Source organism: Mauremys reevesii, linkage group 2, assembly GCF_016161935.1.
Source record: "Mauremys reevesii isolate NIE-2019 linkage group 2, ASM1616193v1, whole genome shotgun sequence".
NCBI classification, from domain to species: domain Eukaryota; kingdom Metazoa; phylum Chordata; order Testudines; family Geoemydidae; genus Mauremys; species Mauremys reevesii.
The window spans coordinates 18404950-18425225 of record NC_052624.1 but is presented as its reverse complement, the minus strand read 5'-3'; the positions used below and the strand labels follow the sequence as shown (position 1 = coordinate 18425225).

Genomic DNA, 20276 nt, shown 5'->3' with positions numbered 1-20276 from the left:
TGGGTGTGAAAGTCTGCTGTTGCTGGTGGAGGAAAAGGAGCTATAGCTTTTAGGCCAGCCCAGAATGTCTCCTGCTGTTCCAGAGCCCCAACATGAGCAATGTAAGAGGCGAAGCTGCTAAGTTAAAATTTTAACAATGGCTCCCTTATAGATTTGGATGGGAATGGACCAGGACCATGACTCTTATGACCAGGACCAGGACTCAACCATGCAATCTACCAATGTGCAATACAAGCAATAGAAATGTGTAACAGACTATTGAAACGCGAGGCGCCTGTATTTTGTTATGTGTTGTGTCATTATAGATTATAATAGGATTTTTAACTATACATTCAGTTTTAAAGGAAGCTTTCTCACTGTGTGAATTAAATAAATTGTTCTTTTAAAAAGAGAGCTGGAAAAATCAGATACCCTCATTTGCAGTCGTAAGGATTCTTCATGTGGACTGTAAACTGGATTTGAACTCTGGACCTTCAGATCCCTAGCACAGACCTCTAATTCTTGAGTTATCCTCATTTGTCACATTGGGTTTGTAAGGCAGTATGACTGAGACTTGGGCCTCAGAACCTACGTCCTGTTCTGAGTTCTATCTGAAGTGACCTTCTACAAATCCACAGTTAACTTATTTGTAAAATCAGTGTTGTTGGGGAGGGCTGATACTAAGGTAGGAGTACAGGCCTAAGAGAGAGAAATATAAATGAGTAGAAGAGGTGAGTTTTGAATTTGTGGTCCTGGCTTCCAGCCTGATGCACTTTTCTCTAGCCTAAGGCATGTGTGCCTGTGCCAGTCGGCAAACATGCTGTGCAGTAGGCAGGCTAATTCTGCTGAGGTGTGGAACTATGGCTATTAGCCAGAATGGGCAGCGATTGTGTTCCTAGCCTCTGTTTGCCAGAAGCTAGGAATGGATGACTGTGGATGGATCACTTGATGATTGCCTATTCTGTTCATTCCCTCTGAAGCACCTGGCATTAGCCACTGTCAGAAGACAGGATATTGGGCTAGATGGACCTTTGGTCTGATCCAGTATGGCTGGTCTTATGTTCTAAAGACCAGCAAAATCTGGTACACTTGAAAATGACCTATCCCCCAGATAGAGCTGTTCTGGCTTCTGCTGGTGGAAGGGGAGATTTGAGAGGCTGAGGATAATATAATAGCACACTTATTAGCATATTGTAAAATGTAATTTAAGTGCTTTAAGCAATAGGATGTACCCACCACTTCCCTTGGAAAGCTATTCCACTATCCAGATTTCATTTTGAGGAATGTGTCTGTCTGTCTGTCTGTCTCTCTCTCTCTCTCCTTTAGTTTCATCGATGTACTCCTTTTAGGGATCCTTCAGATACCCAGGATCTTATGTCCTCTTAGTCCTCAGGATTAATTCAGCAAAATCAGAACTACGGAATGAATATTTGGTGCTAGATTTTTCAAAAAGTGGCATCCATTTTGTGGTTATAATTTTGTGGCCACTCTTAGTTGAGATACAAATTAAGTGCTTGAATATCTGAATGACTTACATTTTTCCTGGAGTTATTTGCACCTGAGAGAGTTATTTGCGCAGTGAGATCCCATGAGGTTTGGAATGAAAATCATGTACTCTGTGTCCAATTTGTTTTTTGTACTTTGAGTCTTAAGTGAGAATGATCACAAAGGAAAAGAGTGCCTAAATTCCACTAATTAGCCTGCTGTTGCTTAAGCCTCCCATGGAACAGGTCAAAGTGTGTCCATTGCAGCCCATCTTTGTTTTAGAAAGACTGGTAAGTATAATCTTGACAGTCTACACACCTCAGAGAATAAAGCAGACTAACTAATAGCAGCATTAAATCTGAATACGGCAACTTCCTGCACAAGTGTGACTGTCCTGCTGATTTGAACAGTTTTATTGGCCACAAACAATAGGATGTCTTTTGCTTAATTCTATGGTAGGAAGTGTGATGTAGTTTAAAGACTCCTTATGGATTTGTCCAAAGGCTTTTATTACACATTTGATCTCTTAGCAGTGTGGGCTTAGTTATTTTATAGGTTCACTGTGTTCTTAAAATACTTGCTAGTTTGTTTTCACATAGCAGCGCCACTTGCAGATATTGTCACATTATCAGTATAGTTCTAATGTGAATCTTAGGCCTGGTCTACACTAGTCTGTTATTTTGGAATTAGCTGAGTTAATTCGGAAAAAAAAAAAAAGATTCCGTCCACATGACCAAACTAGTTTTTTCGATTTAAAGGGCTCTTTAAATCGTTTTCTGTACTCCACCTCGGCAAGTGGAGTAGCGCTTAAATTGAGATCGCAATCTCAGGTTAAAGGTATTGTGCATGCAATTCAACGTTATTGGCCTCCGGGAGTTATCCCAGAATGCTCCCTTGTGACCCCTCTGGACAACACTCTCAACTCCGATGCACTAGCCAGGTGGGCAGGAAAAGCCCCAGAAACTTTTGAATTTCATTTCCTGTTTGGTGACCATCAGCACAGGTGACCATCAGCACAGTCCACCATCACAGGTGACCATGCAGAGTCCACCATCACAAGAGATCACGCAGTCCCGGATTCGCAGACGAGCTCCAGCATGGTCCGAATGGGAGGTACTGGATCTCATCGCATGCTGGGGAGACAAGTCTGTTATGGCAGAACTACATTCCAAAAAAAGGAATGCAAATATGTACGCTAAACTCTCCAGGGCCACGACGGAAAGAGGCTACTCCAGGGACACGGAGCAGTGTTGTACAAAAATCAAGGAGCTCAGGCAAGCATACCAAAAAGCCAGGGAGGCAAACAAGCGCTCTGGGTCACAGCCCCATACATTCCACTTCTACCGTGAGCTCCATGCAATTATAGGGGGTGACGCCACCGCTACCCCACCACTGTTCATGGACACCTGCAAGGGGGGAGTTGCACGGAGCGAGGAGGAAGAGTCATTGGAGGACGAAGAGGAGGAGGAGGACAGTGCACAGGAGGCAAGTGGGGAATCTGTTTCCCCCCCAGCCAAGAACAACCTCCATTCCCGAGGTGTTTGTAACTTTCAGGTTCTACTATAGTACCTGGGTTTGCAAGACAGTGTAGAAATACAAATAAACTAACAGGAACTAGTGGAAGTCAAAAATGAAATTCCAGTAGGAGCAGGTTTCTATTTAAACACAAATCAAACAAGTCCATTTTCTAAGATGTTTTTGGCTCTTTACTTTAGTAATAGTGGTTATAATACTTAGCTCTCTTACAATGCTTTTCATCTGTGAAATCATTGGAAGGGGAGTATCATTTCTCCCTATCACATTCTGGGGTGCAGTCCAGACTAGTGGGTGGGGGGGGATAGCTCAGTGGTTTGTGAGTTCAATCCTTGAGGAGGCCATTTAGGGCATAGGTCAACAGAAGAGATGGACCACCTATGCCACCTACCCATCGGCATAGGTAGTCCACCTATGTTGACCTAGCTCTCTCTCCACTGGGGTTAGATCGACTTAACTATGCCACTCAGGGTGTGGATTTTTCACACCCCTCAGTGACATAGCTTGGTCAACCTAATATTTTAGTGTAACACAGGCCACACTATGGTAAGAGAGGTTACTGGATGTTACCATCCAACAGATGGGTATATCTTCTGAATAGTTTGGATCCTTTGGTTCTCATCCTGAGTAATTCAGCACCACTTCTCAGCAAGAATGATCTTTCATTTAAAAACGTCACTGTCACAGTTATTGACAATATATTTTTAAAGCTAGTGGCATAACAAACTAACGACATTTCAGTTGTTATATTGCATCCATAAGTGAATGGATAATTATAGGAGTTGTAGTAGGCTGCAACTGAAAGGGTAAAAGTTGGTTGCTTGAAAGCAGTTGCCTTACTTTGAGTTAATCTGTCTGATCACTTCTTTCTTGGTTCTTAGTTTGGGTTTTGTGAAAGTGTAAAATTTGTAAATGTTCAGTTGTTGCTGTTTTACGGATTCCGGTGTAGTCATGTGCACTATGACACCACGATAAAAGTTGATAGTGATGGTGTCGGCTAAGTGTATATGAAATCATATTCAGAGCTAATCTTTATTCATACCACTAGAAATAATTAAATCTTGTCTAATTATATGTGGGAGGGGATATGTAATACATTTTATTTATAGTCTTTTCTTATGTCTCATCCACAGGAAAAATATGAATGCGCTTGTAAACGAGAGAGCATTAAAATTGTGACACCTGATTGGGTACTAGATTCTATATCTGATAAAGCTAAAAAAGAAGAGCTATCCTATCATCCCCGTCTAATTATATATGAGGAGGAAGAGGAGGAGGAAGAAGAAGACGCAGAAAATGAAGAACAAGATTCTCAAAATGAAGCTAGTACTGATGAAAAATTATCAAGCCCAGCATCATCTCGAGAAGGATCGCCTTTGGGTGACCAGGCTTTTTCACCAAAATCTATTAGTGCTGATAAAACAAAAGGGGAATTGATGTTTGATGATTCCTCAGATTCCTCTCCTGAAAAGCAAGAAAGGAATTTGAACTGGACACCAGCTGAAGTCCCACAGACAGCTGCAGCAAAGCGCAGGTTGCCTCAAGGCAAGGACTCTGGGTTAATTAATTTGTGTGCCAATGTCCCACCAGTACCAGGCAATATTTTGCCTCCGGAAATCAGAGGTAATATAATGGCTTCCGTTCAAGGTACCCAAGGCTCTGAACGACCAGAAATGATGACTACGTGGAGTCCAGCAGTACGGACATTAAGAAACATTACTAATAGTGCTGATATTCAGCAGATTAATAGACCATCAAATGTAGCACATGTAAGTGTTGGATTTTTAATTTACAATATTGGGCTAACATTTTAAAGAAGTTTGTTTCCTTTTGAAATCCTCAAAATATGAGAAAGGGGAGTAAATATTCCCAGACTACATAGAGATTACACACGGCTAGATTAAATTTTGCCCCAGTAGTCAACCTATTCATTAGTATTTTAGCTTCACAAAAGGAAAAAATTACGAACTGGTGAAATATAGTGATATTACAAAAATCAGGATTTAATTCCAGCATTTGATATCAAGATTCATATTAGGCACTTTCATTGTTGGCAGGAGCACAAAGTGATTCACAGTCTTCAAGCTAGTTGCCCTGTTCATTAAACCAAACTTTGTGTCCTTCAGTACTTTTATTCAGTGCAATAGATTGCCCTGTTCTATACTCAGAAAATTTTAAAGTTGATGATTCTCTCAAACAGCTGCAATTTGATTCCTATTGTGCATTTGCAGTGTTTGGTACTACTGAGTAACTATAAATTGCTATGCAGTATAGCCAAGGTCCTAATTTATACATTCCATCTCCAGTGCAATCCACATAGTTTTGGTGTAAATAGTTATGGTTAATTTATTTCTTCTAGAAAGAATATGAAATAAGTGATCACGCATTGAAATAAACACACTACTAGATTTCAATGAATGCGTGTTGAAAGGATCGGCGTAGGGAAAGGCAGGGTGCTGGTGAATTTATTTGACTCTTCTAGACAGTGCATTTTATTCAGATAATTGTACTTGAATGTGCAACAGCTAGACCATGGGTAAAACTTTCAAAAGTGCCTAAGGGTATGTCTGCACTTCGGTGTAAGCCCAGGGTTAGTAGAACTCAAGTAAGCAGACCTGGGTTTGTTAACCTAAGGCCTGAGCATCTACGCTAATTTGTAATCTTGGTTCCAAAACTAGGGCTCCAGAGGCTACACTGCATTATACAGGACTGAGTCCAATCATCCATATCCCAGATTTCGTAGTGCCCTCTCAAAATGTGGCTACTCTAGCCTTTTGCTCATGGTGCAGCGTGGGAAAACTTGACTGTCCACCAAACTTGACTATCCAGAGCACAAAGAAAGTCAGCCCATGGGATCGTGGGATACTTTTGGCAGTCTTTGGGAGTACAAGTCTGGTGGAGCTGCATCTAAACTACAAAGTGAACCCTCCACCCCCGGTGCGGTCCTGGGACCTTAGGTCTCACCTTTGGGTTAGCACAATTTATGTGTAGACAGATGTGTGCTTAGGCTTGAGCCTGAGTTTGAACCCTGGGCTTGCATTGCAGTGTAGACATACCCCAAGTGACATATGAGCGCACATCCCATATTCAGAAATGACTGAGTCACTCAGGAACCTAAATCACATTGAAAGCTCCCGTGTGCCTAAGTCAATTTTGCAAATGGGACAAGGGCTCCTGGGTCACTTAGGCACTTTTGAGAGTTTTGCCCCACATCTTGAAATATAACCTTTGTTTGCTGTGTGTCCTGCAGACCTTTTGGATTCTGTGCTTGGATGAGGTAGGAATCAGTGTACAGCTCTCCTTGCATACTGAGATCCTTCCAAAGCAATCCTCTCTGTGTGTGCTTATTATTATTTAATGTTTATATTATAGCCTCTAGAGGCCTCTGTGAGGTCAGGACCCGTTGGTGCGAAGTGTTGTACAAACATAGACCATGTAACAGTCACTGCCCCAAGGAGCTTACAATTTAAAAGATATGACATAACAGGTGGATAAGAGAAACAAATGGGAAGGGATTGAGTAACAAATGTAATATTTTTTTATGTATGATAAATCCTACCTCAGTGGTTCTCAGTCTTTCCTGACTACCGTATCCCTGAAGCCCAAACCCCGCTGCGTGGGGCTGAAGCGTGTAACTTAGCTTCGTGGGGCCCCCTGTGGTGTGGGGCCACAGGCAGTTGCCCTGCTTGCCACCCCTTAATGCCAGCCTTGCACTTGCCACCCATTTAAACCTGTCCCACAACCCTCGGGGGTTGCAACCCCCCGAGGTTGAGAAACACTGATCTAGATGAGGAGTACTTGTGGCACCTTAGAGACTAACAAATTTATTTCAGCATAAGCTTTTGTGGGCTACAGCTCACTTCTTCGGATGCATAGAATGAAGAAGTGAGCTGTAGCCCACGAAAGCTTATGCCGAAATAAATTTGTTAGTCTCTCAGGTGCCACAAGTACTCCTGTTCTTTTTGTGGATACAGACTAACATGGCTGCTACTCTGAAACCTGATCTAGATGAGTTGATGTACCCCCTGGAAGACCTCTGTGTACCCCCAGGGGTACAGGTACCCCTAGTTGAGGACACTGTCCTACCTCATCTTCTCCTTTTAAGATGGGATCAGAAGGGGCCTAGGATGACTGACAGCCTTTCCATTGGTGGGCAGAGCAGTGCGTACCACATAGCATTGCCTGCGCAAAATGGAATGACCATGCTAAATTCTCAATTGTTTTTATTTGCAAAGGTAAATTAGACCTTCGGGCAAGTTTTTGTGCACGCTTAACTGTTGATTGCTTGAGTAAATAGACACACGTGTGTGTAGATTACTAGGTGTCTCCTTGGCTTCCTGCTTGTGCCAATACCTGGCTTTCAATTGCACATGCGTACACAACAATGCATGTGCAAGCAGGTTTTTTTAATCATTTGGCCTTTGAAGACACTATGCAACTTTTAAAATAGATATTTTTTCCCTCCTTTTGTAGCAGTAGAACAACCAAATATAACTAATGCAAATTTCACTTAAGCTTTCGTTTTAAGCTACACCTCTACCTTGATAGAACGCTGTCCTCGGGAGCCAAAAAATCTTACCTCGTTATAGGTGAAACCGCGTTATATTGAACTTGCTTTGATCCACTGGAGTGCACAGCCCCGCCCCTCCGGAGTGCCTCTTTACCATGTTATATCCGAATTCGTGTTATATCGGGTCGCATTATATCGGGGTAGAGGTGTATTTGTCTGTCTCTGTCAAATTTTAGCTGATGTTGCTGGTATGTGTTTCACAACTGCAGCCCTTATACAAAGACTACCATTGATATTAATGGGGATCTCGTGTAAGACAGATTTTCTGTGTTTTTCTGTTTGATTTGAAAGGGAAAATCTAATGCTGGCTGTGCTTTTAATTTCCCTTCCAGTAGAATTCTTGTGTTCCCTCTTCCCCTTGCATTCTGTACAATCTCAGAGATTTTTAAAAATGTGTTTATAGTAAAATTTACTGTAGTAAAGACTTTGTGCAGGAGGACATCTGAAAACGATTTGCCTCTAGAAGGAAGGATGGTTCTGTGCTTAAGACACTAAACTGGGGCTCAAGAGATTTAGATTCAGGCACAAGCGTCCCATGCATCCGTGAAACAATTACTTAATTCCTCTATGTTTCAGTTTCCCATCTGTAAAATGGGGTAATTGTGGTTTTGTACATAACCGGGAACTTGGGAGGATAAAATTCATTAATTTAAGTCATTATCTGTTGATATGTTCAGAATCTACAAATGATGGGCCCACAACTGTCTCTTTTGGGCAGGTCTGCACTGCCTGCTGATCAATCCTGACACCAAATAAAGTACCAGCCCTGAGTAGTGTCATCTCGTTTAACAAGGGATGTTTGCTTTTGGCTCATGGGTACTGTGATGGTTGCTGGCCCTCATAAACTATCCTGCATTGACTAAGATGGCTGGTGCCATCACAGAAGGAATTTCTGTCTACTGTTGTATGGGAAGACTGAAATCACTGAAACTCCAAAAGTGAAAATGTATTAAACAAAAATGAAAGTGGGCTTCTTGACCTTCCTTATTGGTTTTTTTTGGACACAATATCAGATTTTTTCAGATGCTAAAGAACTCTTTTTTTATCAGTAAATTCAGATTTTATGTAGTGAAGTAGTCCAATAAACCAGTTTTGATTATTTCAGAATAACTTTTAGATTCCTCTCCTCTTCATGTTTTGAAAGACTTTTATGAAATTTGTAGATTAGTAGTTCATGGAGACTACAGTATCTTTCTGTGGCTTTTTGAAGTTGATTATTAATGTTAGAAAAGTATCTGCTGTTTTAGTACACATTTTGGTATTATTGACCGTTTGCATAGTTTTTCTGTTATCTAGTACCTTTTTTTTTTTTTAAACAAAAATATATATGGTATCTGAGCTCTTGTGAAACAATCTTCCTTAATTGTGAACTGCAAAGTAAAAAATGAAAATGAAGCCCCAGAAGTTTGACTGTTGCCATTAACATAGACAGACTAAATTTAAAAAAAAAACCAAAAACCTCATATTTTAGCAACGTTTAGACTTTTTTGTAAAGGACATATCAGAATAGGTAGTTTCATGACATCACAACTTCCTTTGATTGCAATGTGACTACTAGCGTTTGTGCTATTACCGCATGATCCATTTTGGGATACGCATAAAAAATCTTGCCATATGCCATGTAGATTTTTGGAGGGAAAAAGGTGACCTGTGCTGAATTCTCCTTCCCAAACAGCCTAGACAGTTGGGACTTTCTGCACAGATTTTTGGAGTTATTTCCACTTTCATGTTTTCTTTAGAGTTTAGCTACGCCATTTATAGTGCAATTATTCCTTTAAATATGCTCTTTCCATTTTTGAATGCTGTTGTAGTGATGATGTAATAACATATAAATGAAGGATTTTGTTTACTTTGAAAGGTATGTAAAACATAGACATATTATATTCATTCATTTTTTAAAAAGCTAAATATTTTTCAAATTTTGTTATTTATATTTTTATATCTTAAAGGTCACAACATTAATCTTTGTTTTCTAGATCTTGCAATCCCTTTCAGCACCTACAAAAAGTTTAGAACAACAAGTAAATCATAGCCAGCAGGGACATACAAATGCTGTGTTGTTTAGCCAAGTCAAACTAACTCCAGAGACACATTTATTACAACAACAACAGCATCAAACACAGCAGCAGCAGCAGCACCACCCTCTTTTACACCTTCAACCTCAACAACTTATGCAGTTGCAGCAGCAGCAACAGCAGCAGCAACAGCAACAACCACAGATTCCTCAACAACCTTTCCCACAGCAACAGTCTCATCAGTTTTCACAACAGCAACAGCAAGTTCATCAGCAACACCAGTTTGCACAGCAGCTACAGTTTCCACAGCAACAGTTACATCCTCAACAACAACTCCACCGTCCTCAGCAACAGCTGCAATTCCAACAGCAGCATGCCTTGCAACAGCAGTTGCATCAGTTACAACAACAACAGTTGCAGCAGCAACAATTACAGCAAATACAGCAGCAGAACCTTCAACAGCAACAACTACAGCAGCAACAGCAGCAAATTCAGCAACAGCAGTTGCAGCAGCAGCATTTACAGCGATTACATCAGCAACATCAACAGCAGCAAATGCAAACTCAAGCGCCGCAACATTTGACTCAAACATCTCAGCCACTACAACATCAGGTGCCAGCCCAGCAACTGCAACATCACCAGCAGCAACAGCAGCCACAGCTGCAACAACATCAGCTGTTTGGACATGATCCAGCCATAGAGAGTTAGTAATGATTGATTTATAATCCTGAAAGTGATGGCCAATCATATGAAATGTTTGTTGGGTTAAAATTTGTTCTTGATCAAAAATATACTATAAATACATAATAACTAGGGACTATCCAATACTCAATGGACGGTGAAAGCATTGAGATCTTTCTATTTTCTGGTTTGTGTTTTTCGCCACTGCCATCTAAATGTATATATTGTGTTAGTCCATGTGTACTGTACATATAAAAGCAAAACACAACTTTATTTTTGAGAGGCAGGGAGGGAAATTTTAAAAGAGAGAGAGGTTGGGGAAGAATATTCCAAAGGCTGGGGAAACTAGATGGGTCATGAGAGAAATTGATATTCTATTACCATTCACGTCCAGATTTCTGTTTCAGCGCCTGCCCATCCTGGTATCAGCTGGAAAGTTTTTCCATCTGACTGGTGGTGGTTTATATTAAATGAATAGCATATAATTCTTGGTTGATCTAGTTTTCATTTCACATTGGGGTGGGGGGGGGGGAAACACTTCTTGAGCTGTATTGTAGAGAAGCAGGACTTCAGAAAGAAAGACAATTCAAATTTCATTTATTCCATAGCTGATAGTGGGAAATTTTAATATAACAAATGTGGTCTGAAATGGTAGCCTCCAAACTGCTTTAGTTTACAATTTTCTATTCTTTCATCTGCAAACTATTCTAGTTCCAGAAGAATATTTCCTGTTGGGCTGTGTCTTTGCAATTGCTGATTACCCAGAACAGATGTCTGACAAACAGCTGTTAGCGACTTGGAAACGGGTAAGGTTCTACCTTATTCAAAATGTAATATGATTGATAAGTAAAATAATTAGAAAGCAAAGATTGCAAGTATTGTGGTTTTAAAAACACTATAAACTTTGTGCTACACATTCCAGATGTTTTGTTATCTATCTTACGACGTAAAGAGTAATATTAAACTACAGAGTTAACCAGACAAAACAGGAATAGAAAATGCAACATATGCAATATTGCTCAGTTAATGCTGCTCTTGGCAGCATGATTTAGCATTTCCTGGCCTTTTGTGTTTTTAAACTTTGCAATCTTAATGTTGTATTATCATATTTTTTTTGCATTTTACATCACTATTTAAAAAAAAAAAAGTTGTGCACACATAATAACTTCAGCAGTTAAATGGTCCTAAGTAGGCTGTGAAGCACACATCTGATGGAGGTGAATGAGATGGGAGAGGGATGTATTTTCACCTATGCTGATGAATAAATACTGGCAAAACCCCAACCCTGTTCTTTTCTAATTGAGAGGAGGATGATCTTCTCGGAGCCTCTGCTGGACAGGTTGTAGTCAAAGTTACCAAGGTCATCCACATAACTATATTTTATTATGCAAAATTCTAACAGTGAATGTTCTGTAGAGACTTTGTGTTTACTATCCAGGCTGAATTGCATGATTTTGTAAGCTAATTTTATAGCTAAGCACAAAAAGAAATAAAAAAGTCCTGCTTAATTTTCTAAAAAGTACTAATAGTTATTACATATTTGTTTTTCTAATACTTCTAAAGATGAGAATGCATTTTTCATGGTTCAGCGAAAAAGTGTAAACTACAGTCTGTTTCTTCCCTTTCGTTCAAATACTAATAGTTCTTTGAGTGCTTGCTCATGTCCATTCCATATTAGCTGTGTGTGCTCACCACATGCACTGGTGCCAGAAGTTTTTCCCTCAGTGGTTTCTGTAGGAGACTGGCTCTCGCACCCTCTGGAGTGGTGCACACATGCTGCGATATAAAGGATGCCGCTGGCTCCCCTCACCCTCAGTTCCTTCTTGCCACCAGTGACAGTTCTGTAACATCTGCTGCTTCAGCTAGCTTTTTTCACTTTGTTCAGTGTTTCAAACTTTTCTTGTAAAATAGTTGTACATAGTTCAGTTTCCCTTACTGTGTTAGTGTTAGAGTGATTTACTTGGTTGGTCCCAAATGGGACTTAGTCTAGGTTCAGTCCCCAGGCTTTAAGCCCTGCGTTTGCTGCAAGAAATGGATGCCCATCAGCGATCCACATAATAGTTGTTTAAGGTGTCTCAGCGAGTTGCATATCAGCGACAAGAGCCATATCTGCAAGTCCTTCAAATCCCGGACTACGAAGGAGAGAGACATCCATCTCAAAGCGCTCCTAATGGAGTCAGCTCTAACTGACGAGGTCCAACTCTGCCCCGAGCACCACAGCATCGGTGCGGAGAGCCGCACTGGTGCCGCTGATGGACCGGTGCCGATTCCCCTCCCCAGAACCTGCCAAAAGGCAAAAGACAACCGGGAGAGGAAGATCTCCTACATCCTGCAAGGGGAAGGAGAGGGTAGGAGAGTAGCCAAGGCCCGAGGAGGGCAGCTCAATATCTCCTACCAGGAGTCAGGCCCCAGCTCAGGTCGAGCAGTCCAGCCCATACAACCCAGGCCTGCCACGCTGGACAGTGACAAGGGCCTTCGTCAGTTAGAGGTCCTGTCGATGCCCAAGGCCCTGCAGGCAGCGCAGGATATCCTGGTGCTACTGGCGCTGTCCACACCGGCTACGGCGTTACCCCAGTCTGAGGGTAAATCCACCTTGGGTCCTTCCTACAAGTCACTGTCTCAGCGGCATTGCTTCCCATCGTGGGGGATGTCCCACTAGCGCTTGCCCACACGGAGCCACCAGGCATTGAAGGCAGAGAAGCAGGCTGGGCGAAGCCCTCACCAGTGTCCAGACTCAGCACCACCTGCAGGACTCGAGGCACACCTCGCCGGTGACCTGGCACAGGCCTATAGAAGTCAGCCCTTCCCAGCATCAACAGCACCAAGACCCAGCCCATTGCTTCACCCATGGCTCGTCACCAGTCGCGGGCCCAAGACAGTTGATTCAGGAGCAGAGTAACCAGTTGTCGGCTCGCTGGTACGTGTCATTGCAACACAGATCCCCTAGGATGGGAGGAAGGTCTTCCCAGAGACTGACCCACTGCAGCTCCCATTCCCACTCCAGATCCTGGTACTGGTTGAGCAGCATGAGATGTAGATCGCTGGAATGCTGTCGCTGATCTGCCAAACACTGTCGGTCTCCAAGGACCCGCGGAAGAGACTCATCCTGAGTGGAGAGTTCCCCTTCCAAGCACAGTGATTGGCACTTTAGCGACCAGGATCACCGATCTACTTGCTCAGGGTAACCTGAGAGCAACCACTTTGCCTCGAGCTCTGGCACCGGACAGGAGTTGTTGCTAGTGTGCCAAAACCTGGCACTGGTGGTCCCCTTGATGTTGGCGGTACTGCCAACTGCGCCAGGGCCAGTGGCCGGCTGCCTTATACCCATGTAACCCACAGGGCTTTACCCAGGCTTCACAAGGGCTCAGGGCAGTGGCAGGGGGGCCTTGGACAAACCATTGGCCTCGGTATCCCGCCCTCCCCCAGAGCCAGCCGTTCCTGAAGCGGGAACCCCTCAGGCTCACTTGGACCCCGGGGATCAGCCAGCTGGACCACCAATGGACGTGTCAGACCTCATGGCACCAGCTTCCTCCTCATCTTCGCCTGATGAGGTGATTGTGGAGGCCCCTCACCCAGTTCCTCAGGACGATGCGAAGGCTCATCAGGAACTGTTGAAAAGAGTTGCCTCTAACTTGGGGCTCCAGGCAGAGGAGCTGGAGGAACCATTGGACTCCCTATTCAGTTTCCTCTGATCAACAACACTGGCCACGCTCTGCCCCACCATGAAGAGTTGTCTAAGATCACAAACACCCTGTGGCAGACACCCTCATTCCTGCCCCCCATCTCCAAGAGAGCAGAAAGAAAGTACTTTGTGCTGGCTAAGGGTCATAAGTCCTTATATACCCACCCAGCCCCAAGCTCCCTAGTAGTAGTGACCGTTAATGAGCAGGAGAGACAAGGCCAAAGAGGCTGGATTTGTTCGGACACAAAGTTTATTCATCCTCCAGTTGAGGGTGGCCAACCACCAAGCCCTCCTTGGCTGCTATGGTTTCAATATGTGGCAAGCCATGGCCAAGTTTGAGGATTCTCTTCCTGAGGACACCAGGAAGGAGTTCTGGGTGATCCTCGATGAGGGCAAGGCTGCAGCCAGAGCAGCCCTGCAAGCAGCCTCGGACACAGCAGACTCCGCGGCATGCACCATGGCCTCAGCCATCTCCATGCAGAGGGTGTCCTGGCTCCTTCTTTCGGGCTTTTCGACAGAGGCCCAGCCATCAATACAGGACTTTGCCTTTGATGGCCAAGTGCTGTTTGATGAGCAAACAGACAATAAATTAAACAGGTTGAAGGACTTCTGTGCTACATTGAAAACCCTAGAGCTCTACATCCCTCGTCTGGCCCGTAGGCGGTTCAAGCTGCAATAGCCCCAGAGTCAAGGGAGCCAACCCAAGCAGGAGATGAGCAAAGGCTACAAATGTCGCCAGAGCCACCAACCTCCGCCCTCTACCCAATTGGGCGCCTCCCGCAACAGGCAGGGTGGCTAGCGGGCGTTTTGAGGGTGCACCTGAGGGCGACCAACCAGACTGTACCCCGGCTCCATCCTCCATATGGTTCTCCAACTGCCTTTCTTTTTTCCTCCCTGCATGGACAGCAATAACTTCAGACCGCTGGATCCTCAACTCAGTGGCCCAGGGCTATACCCTCCAGTTTCTTTCTACCTCCCCTCCGACTCCCCTTCCCTGTTCCTCTTCAGGGACCCTTCTAATGAAAGTCTCCTCACACAGGAGGTGAAGGTAGCAGTGGAAGAAGTTCCTTGTGAGTACAGGAACAAGGGGTTCTATTCCCGGTACTTTCTAATCCTAAAGGCGGTCTAAAACCCATCCTGGACCTGTGAGACCTCAACAAATACCTAAAGAAGTTGAAGTGCCGCATGGTCTCCCTGGCCTCCATCATCCCCACTCTGGATCCAGGAGACTGGTATGCTTCCCTCAACTTGGATGCGTACTTTCATATAGCGATCCAGGACTCAGAAGCGTCCTGTGCTTCACAGTGGGATCAGAACACTACCTGTTTGCGGTTCTCCCTTTTGGCCCAGCGACAGCACCAAGGGTGTTTACAAAGTGCATGTCAGTGGTAGCAGTTTACCTCAGGCGTCGGGGTATTCAAATATACTCCAGGTCTCAAGTCCAAAGGGAAATCGCGGTGCTGCAGATCACGTGCTGGTCCCTGGGCCTGTTGGTGAATGACAAGAAGTCAACGTTAGTTCTGATGCAAAGGATAGAGTTCATTGGAGCAGTGCTCGACTCCACCTGCACCAGAGCTTTCCTGCTACAGGAGAGGTTCCAGACAATGGTGGACCTCATTGCGGGCGTTTCTGCATTCCCTCTAACCACAGCCTGGGTATGTCTGCATCTGCTGGGCCACATGGCAGCATGTATGTATGTCATCCGCCATGTAAGGCTCAGAATGTGACCCTAGCAGCAGTGGCTGGCAACTGTCTATGCAGCCCAAAGATCTCCTGTGCATGGTCATTACAGATCCACCGGTGATGCTTACCTCCCTGCAATGGTGGACCGATCCCAAGGCTGTCCTGGAAGGAATTCCGTTCCACAGCCCACGCCACTCAGTTGAACTGATATCAGACACTTCGGACATCAGCTGGGGAGCTCATCTAGGCGAGCTACAGACCCAAGGGACATGGTCTCTGGAGGAGATGACATTGCAGATAAACATCATGGAGCTCAGAGTGGTACATTTGGCCTGTGGGGTCTTCCTACCACATCTGTCAGGCAAGGTGGTGAGAGTGGTGTCGCACAGTACAGCCTCGATGTTTTACATCAACAGACAAGAGGAAGCACTCTCGTCAGCTTTCTGTCAAGAGGCTTCTCCAATTGTGGGATTTCTGCATCAAGTACGTGATGCACCTGGAGGCCTGTCATCTCCCCGGCATGACCAGATCGCCTCAGCAGGTCTTTTTTCTCTCACCACGAATGGTCGCTGCATCCGGAGGTAGCCCAAATGCTCTTCCAGAGGTGGGGAATTCCCCAAGTGGACTGTTCACCACAAGACAGAACAGAAAATGTTATCAATTCTGTTCCCTCCAGGGTCTGGGCAAGGACGCTCTCTCCGACACCTTCCTCCTGTCATGGTCAGGGGGGGTCTGATATACACATTCCCAATGATCCCACTCATCAGCAGAGGCCTGTCAAAGATCAAGAGAGACAAGGCCCAAGTTCTCATGATCACCCCGTGTGGCTGTGCCAACATTGGTTCAGCACGCTGATAGACCCAGCGGTGACCACTCCCTGGCTCCTTCCTGAATGACTGGATCTGATTTTGCAAGATCACAGGCATCTCCTCTTCCCCAATCTTGCCTCCCTCCACCTCACGGGCTGGGTGCTGCGTGGTTGAACCCAGAGGAGCGGGCCTGCTCTGATGAGGTCCAGCAAGTCCTCCTGGAAAGCAGGAAGCCTTCCACCAGAGCATCCTACCTGGCCAAGTGGACGAGGTTCTCCCACTGGGCATCTGAGCGTAACATCTCTTTGTCGTGATCCTCCTTACAATCTATCTTAGATTACCTGCTTCATCTTAAGAACCAGGTACTGGCCCTCTCTTCCATCATGGTGCACCTTGTGGCTATCTCTGCTTTCCACCCACCGATCCAAGGTCAGATGGTATTCTTGCATGACATCTCGATCAGATTCCTGAGAGGTCTTGAGAGGCTCTTTGTTAGGTTCTATGGAGGCCGTGCCCCCCCCCCCCAAGGTGCTCTGCAAGAACGAGGCTGACACACACACTGTGAGTAATTGGCTTTAATGAAGGTAAAGTGACACACCCGCAACGGGGACGCCAAGCGTTGCCCTCACAGAGGCGGGGAACCCAGCGCCCTGGAGCTCGGCCTGGTACGGAGTCCAAAAGCAAGCACAAATCATACCCATATATATATATATATATATATATAAACAGCAGCAAAGCAGCTCATGCATAATGCAGTAGGGACTTTCCTCCCTCAGGGCCGCCCCCCTTGGCCAACAGCGTAGGGGATTTCCACACAGTTATTCCAACCGGTCACAGCCGTGCCCTACAGTAACCGGGCGCTGAGAAAGCGGAACTGCCTAAGCTAGGCCGTAACAAAATCTTCCATGATTCCCTGCCCTCCTACACTCTTCCTGCCGGTCTCGGCTCCTGTGCCACAGTGGGACCTTAACTTGGTTCTTTCTAGGCTCACGAGTCTGCTCTTTGAGCCTATGGGCTCCTTCTCCCTTTCCCACATGTCATGGAAGGTCGCTTTCCTTGTGGTGATAACATCAGTAAGACAAGTGTCAGAGATTAAAGCCCTGACATTGGAGCCTCCATATATGGTGTTCTACAAGGACAAAGTTCAACTGTGACCCCATTTGGCCTTTCTGCTGAAAGTGGGATCTTCCTTCCATGTCAACCAGGAGATCTTCCTTCCGGTGTTTTGTCCCAAGCCACGCACCAATAGTGTGGAAAGGAGGCTGCATGCCCTGGACGTCAGATGTGCCTTGGTGTTGTACCTGGAGCGTACCAAGCCCTTCCGCAGGTAGACACAGCTCTTCATCGTGACAGCAGACAGGATGAAGGGGCTTTCGGTGTCCTCACAGAGGATTTCCAACTGGATCATCTCCTGTATCCGGGACCTATTATGACAGTGGTGGGCAACCTGTGGCCTGTCATGGTAATCCACTGGCGGGCTGCAAGACAGTTTATTTACATTGACCGTCTGCAGGCACGGCTACCTGCAGCTCCCAGTGGCTGCGGTTCGCTGTTCCTGGCCAATGGGAGCTGCAGGAAGTGACGGACGGCCTGCGCCTCTTCCCGCAGCTCCCATTGGCCAGGAATAGTGTGGCCCATGGGTTGCCTGTAGCCCACCACTGTGTTACGAGCTGGCACAGGTCCCACCACCACCGATCATGAGGGCCCATTCGACCAGAGACCAGGCATCCTTGGTGGCCTTTCTGGCACACATTCCCATCCAGGACATTTGTAGAGCCACAACGTGGTCTTCGGTTCACACGTTCACGGCGCATTATGCCATCACTCAGCAGGACAGAGATGACTCTGGGTTCGGCAGAGCTGTATTGCAATCTACATGTCCATGAACGCCTGTCATGGAGTGTGGGGGCTCTGCACCCCCGGCTTCCTGCGATTCACCATGACTTTTAGCCAGCCAGTAAAACAGAAGGTTTATTTAGACGACAGGAACACAGTCCAAAACAGGTCTTGCCGATACAGACAACAGGACCCCCTTTAGTTAGGTCCCTCTGGCGGCCCCAGGGAGGCCACAGCCCTGTTGGTCGGGACGCTCTCCCCTTTATTTCCCAGCCAGCTCCAAAACTGAAACTTCCTTTAGCCGTCTCCTATCTGGCCTTTTCCCGGCTCCATCCCCAGCCTTTGTCCAGTTTCCCGGGCAGAGGTGTTACCTGGCCTCCAACCCCTCTCCTGGGTTCTTGTGTTACATGCTCAGGTATGCTCCCTTCCCCAATGCAGGCAGTCCCAGCAAAACTCCCCTGCAACCTTCCCAGGTTAATACTCCCCACTCAGCATTCAAATAACACATCAAGAACATTCCCACTTCGTCACAACGCCTACCTGCCTCTGTTTGGTACTGCCTGGGAGTCACCTAATATGGAACAGACATGAGCAAGCACTCAAAGTAGCAAAGACAGTTACCTGTTCTGTAAGTGGTGTTCTTCGAGATGTGTTGTTCATATCCATTCCATGACCTGCCCTCCTTCCCCATTGTCGGAGTTTCCAGCAAGAAGGAATTGAGTGTGGGGGGGAGCTGGCAGTGCCCCTTATACCACGGCATGTGCGCGCCACTCCAGAAGGTGCCAGAGCCAGTCCCATATGGATACCACTGAGGGAAAAAGTTCCAGCACCAGTGCATGTGGCAAGCTCACATACCTAATATGGAATGGACATGAGCAACACATCTCGAAGAACAGCAGTTACGGAACAGGTAACACTGTCTTTTTTTAAAGTCATACAAAGAGAAGCTGTTCCCAAGTAATGCATTTTTAAATCATTATGAATGAATGCGTTTTTAAAGATGAATACGCAAGAGAACACTTGTCATATTGATGTATGAAAGAACTTGGCTTTGTTTACAAAACTTACTTGCTTCTTGCAAGTATGCCATTGTTTTGTTTTTTTTAACTGAGGCCAGCACTTAAGATGTAAAAACACTCCACTAACATTAAGTCTGTTAAGCAGAGGACTCCATTTGGAAATGTGGGCTGGTTAGGTAAACAAACATTTTAATTAAAAATTTGGTTTTAATGGTTTACCAGATCATTCAAGCACATGGCGGCACTGTGGACCCGACGCTTACAAGCAGATGTACGCATCTTCTCTGTGAAAGCCAAGTCAGTAATATGTATGCTCAGGTAAGCAAAATAATAACATAAGTTGGCACACGCTCATGTACTGAAGTATCACTGAAGTATGTCAGTGTTTGCAGGTTTTATTGTAAAGAATGAATAACACACTATGGGTCAAGTTCTTCAGTTTTCACTAACATAAAACTTCCATTGCTATTTATGGGAATTTGTCTTAGGAAAGACTGCAAAATTTGTCACTATATTAATAACTTCATAGCTCCAATGGGGAAAGAAGTTGACAGCATATGTGAAACTGTCACAGTTATTAGATTCACAGTGTGGAGTAGAAATACAAAGAATTGGAGAAATTATTAGACCCTGCAATTTAAGACTAGAAAGTTGATTTTTAGAGTAGTTTTACATTAAATATTGACATTATTTCATTATTTCTTTTTTAACCTGCTGTGTGCTTGTCTTTCTGACAACTTGTGATCTGATCCCATTAATTCACCATTTTCCTTTTAAGTGGAAGTTGTTTTATAAGTACGATTACAGTGTTCAATATTTCAGCAGATACATGATTTGTACATACAGCTGAAAATAAGTGATAAAGTGGAACCATACAGTATAAAACTTATATTCATTTTTGGAACTCCATTACTGTAAAAAAAAAACAAAAAACCCTACCAGCTAGACTGTACTTGTACATAAAATCCAGACCAATTTATCCTG

At 44.8% G+C, this 20276-nt stretch overlaps 1 protein-coding gene across 1 annotated transcript in view; it reads left to right on the top strand.

Moving 5' to 3' along the window:
• Window positions 1-20276, top strand: part of PAXIP1 (PAX interacting protein 1) — a 91146-nt gene that overhangs the window by 30785 nt on the left and 40085 nt on the right. Inside the window, exons 6-9 of the mRNA XM_039525041.1 lie at window positions 4131-4766; window positions 9544-10285; window positions 10975-11069; window positions 19515-19610. Of these exons, the coding sequence (XP_039380975.1) occupies window positions 4131-4766; window positions 9544-10285; window positions 10975-11069; window positions 19515-19610 (1569 nt within the window). The remainder of the gene's footprint in view (window positions 1-4130; window positions 4767-9543; window positions 10286-10974; window positions 11070-19514; window positions 19611-20276) is intronic.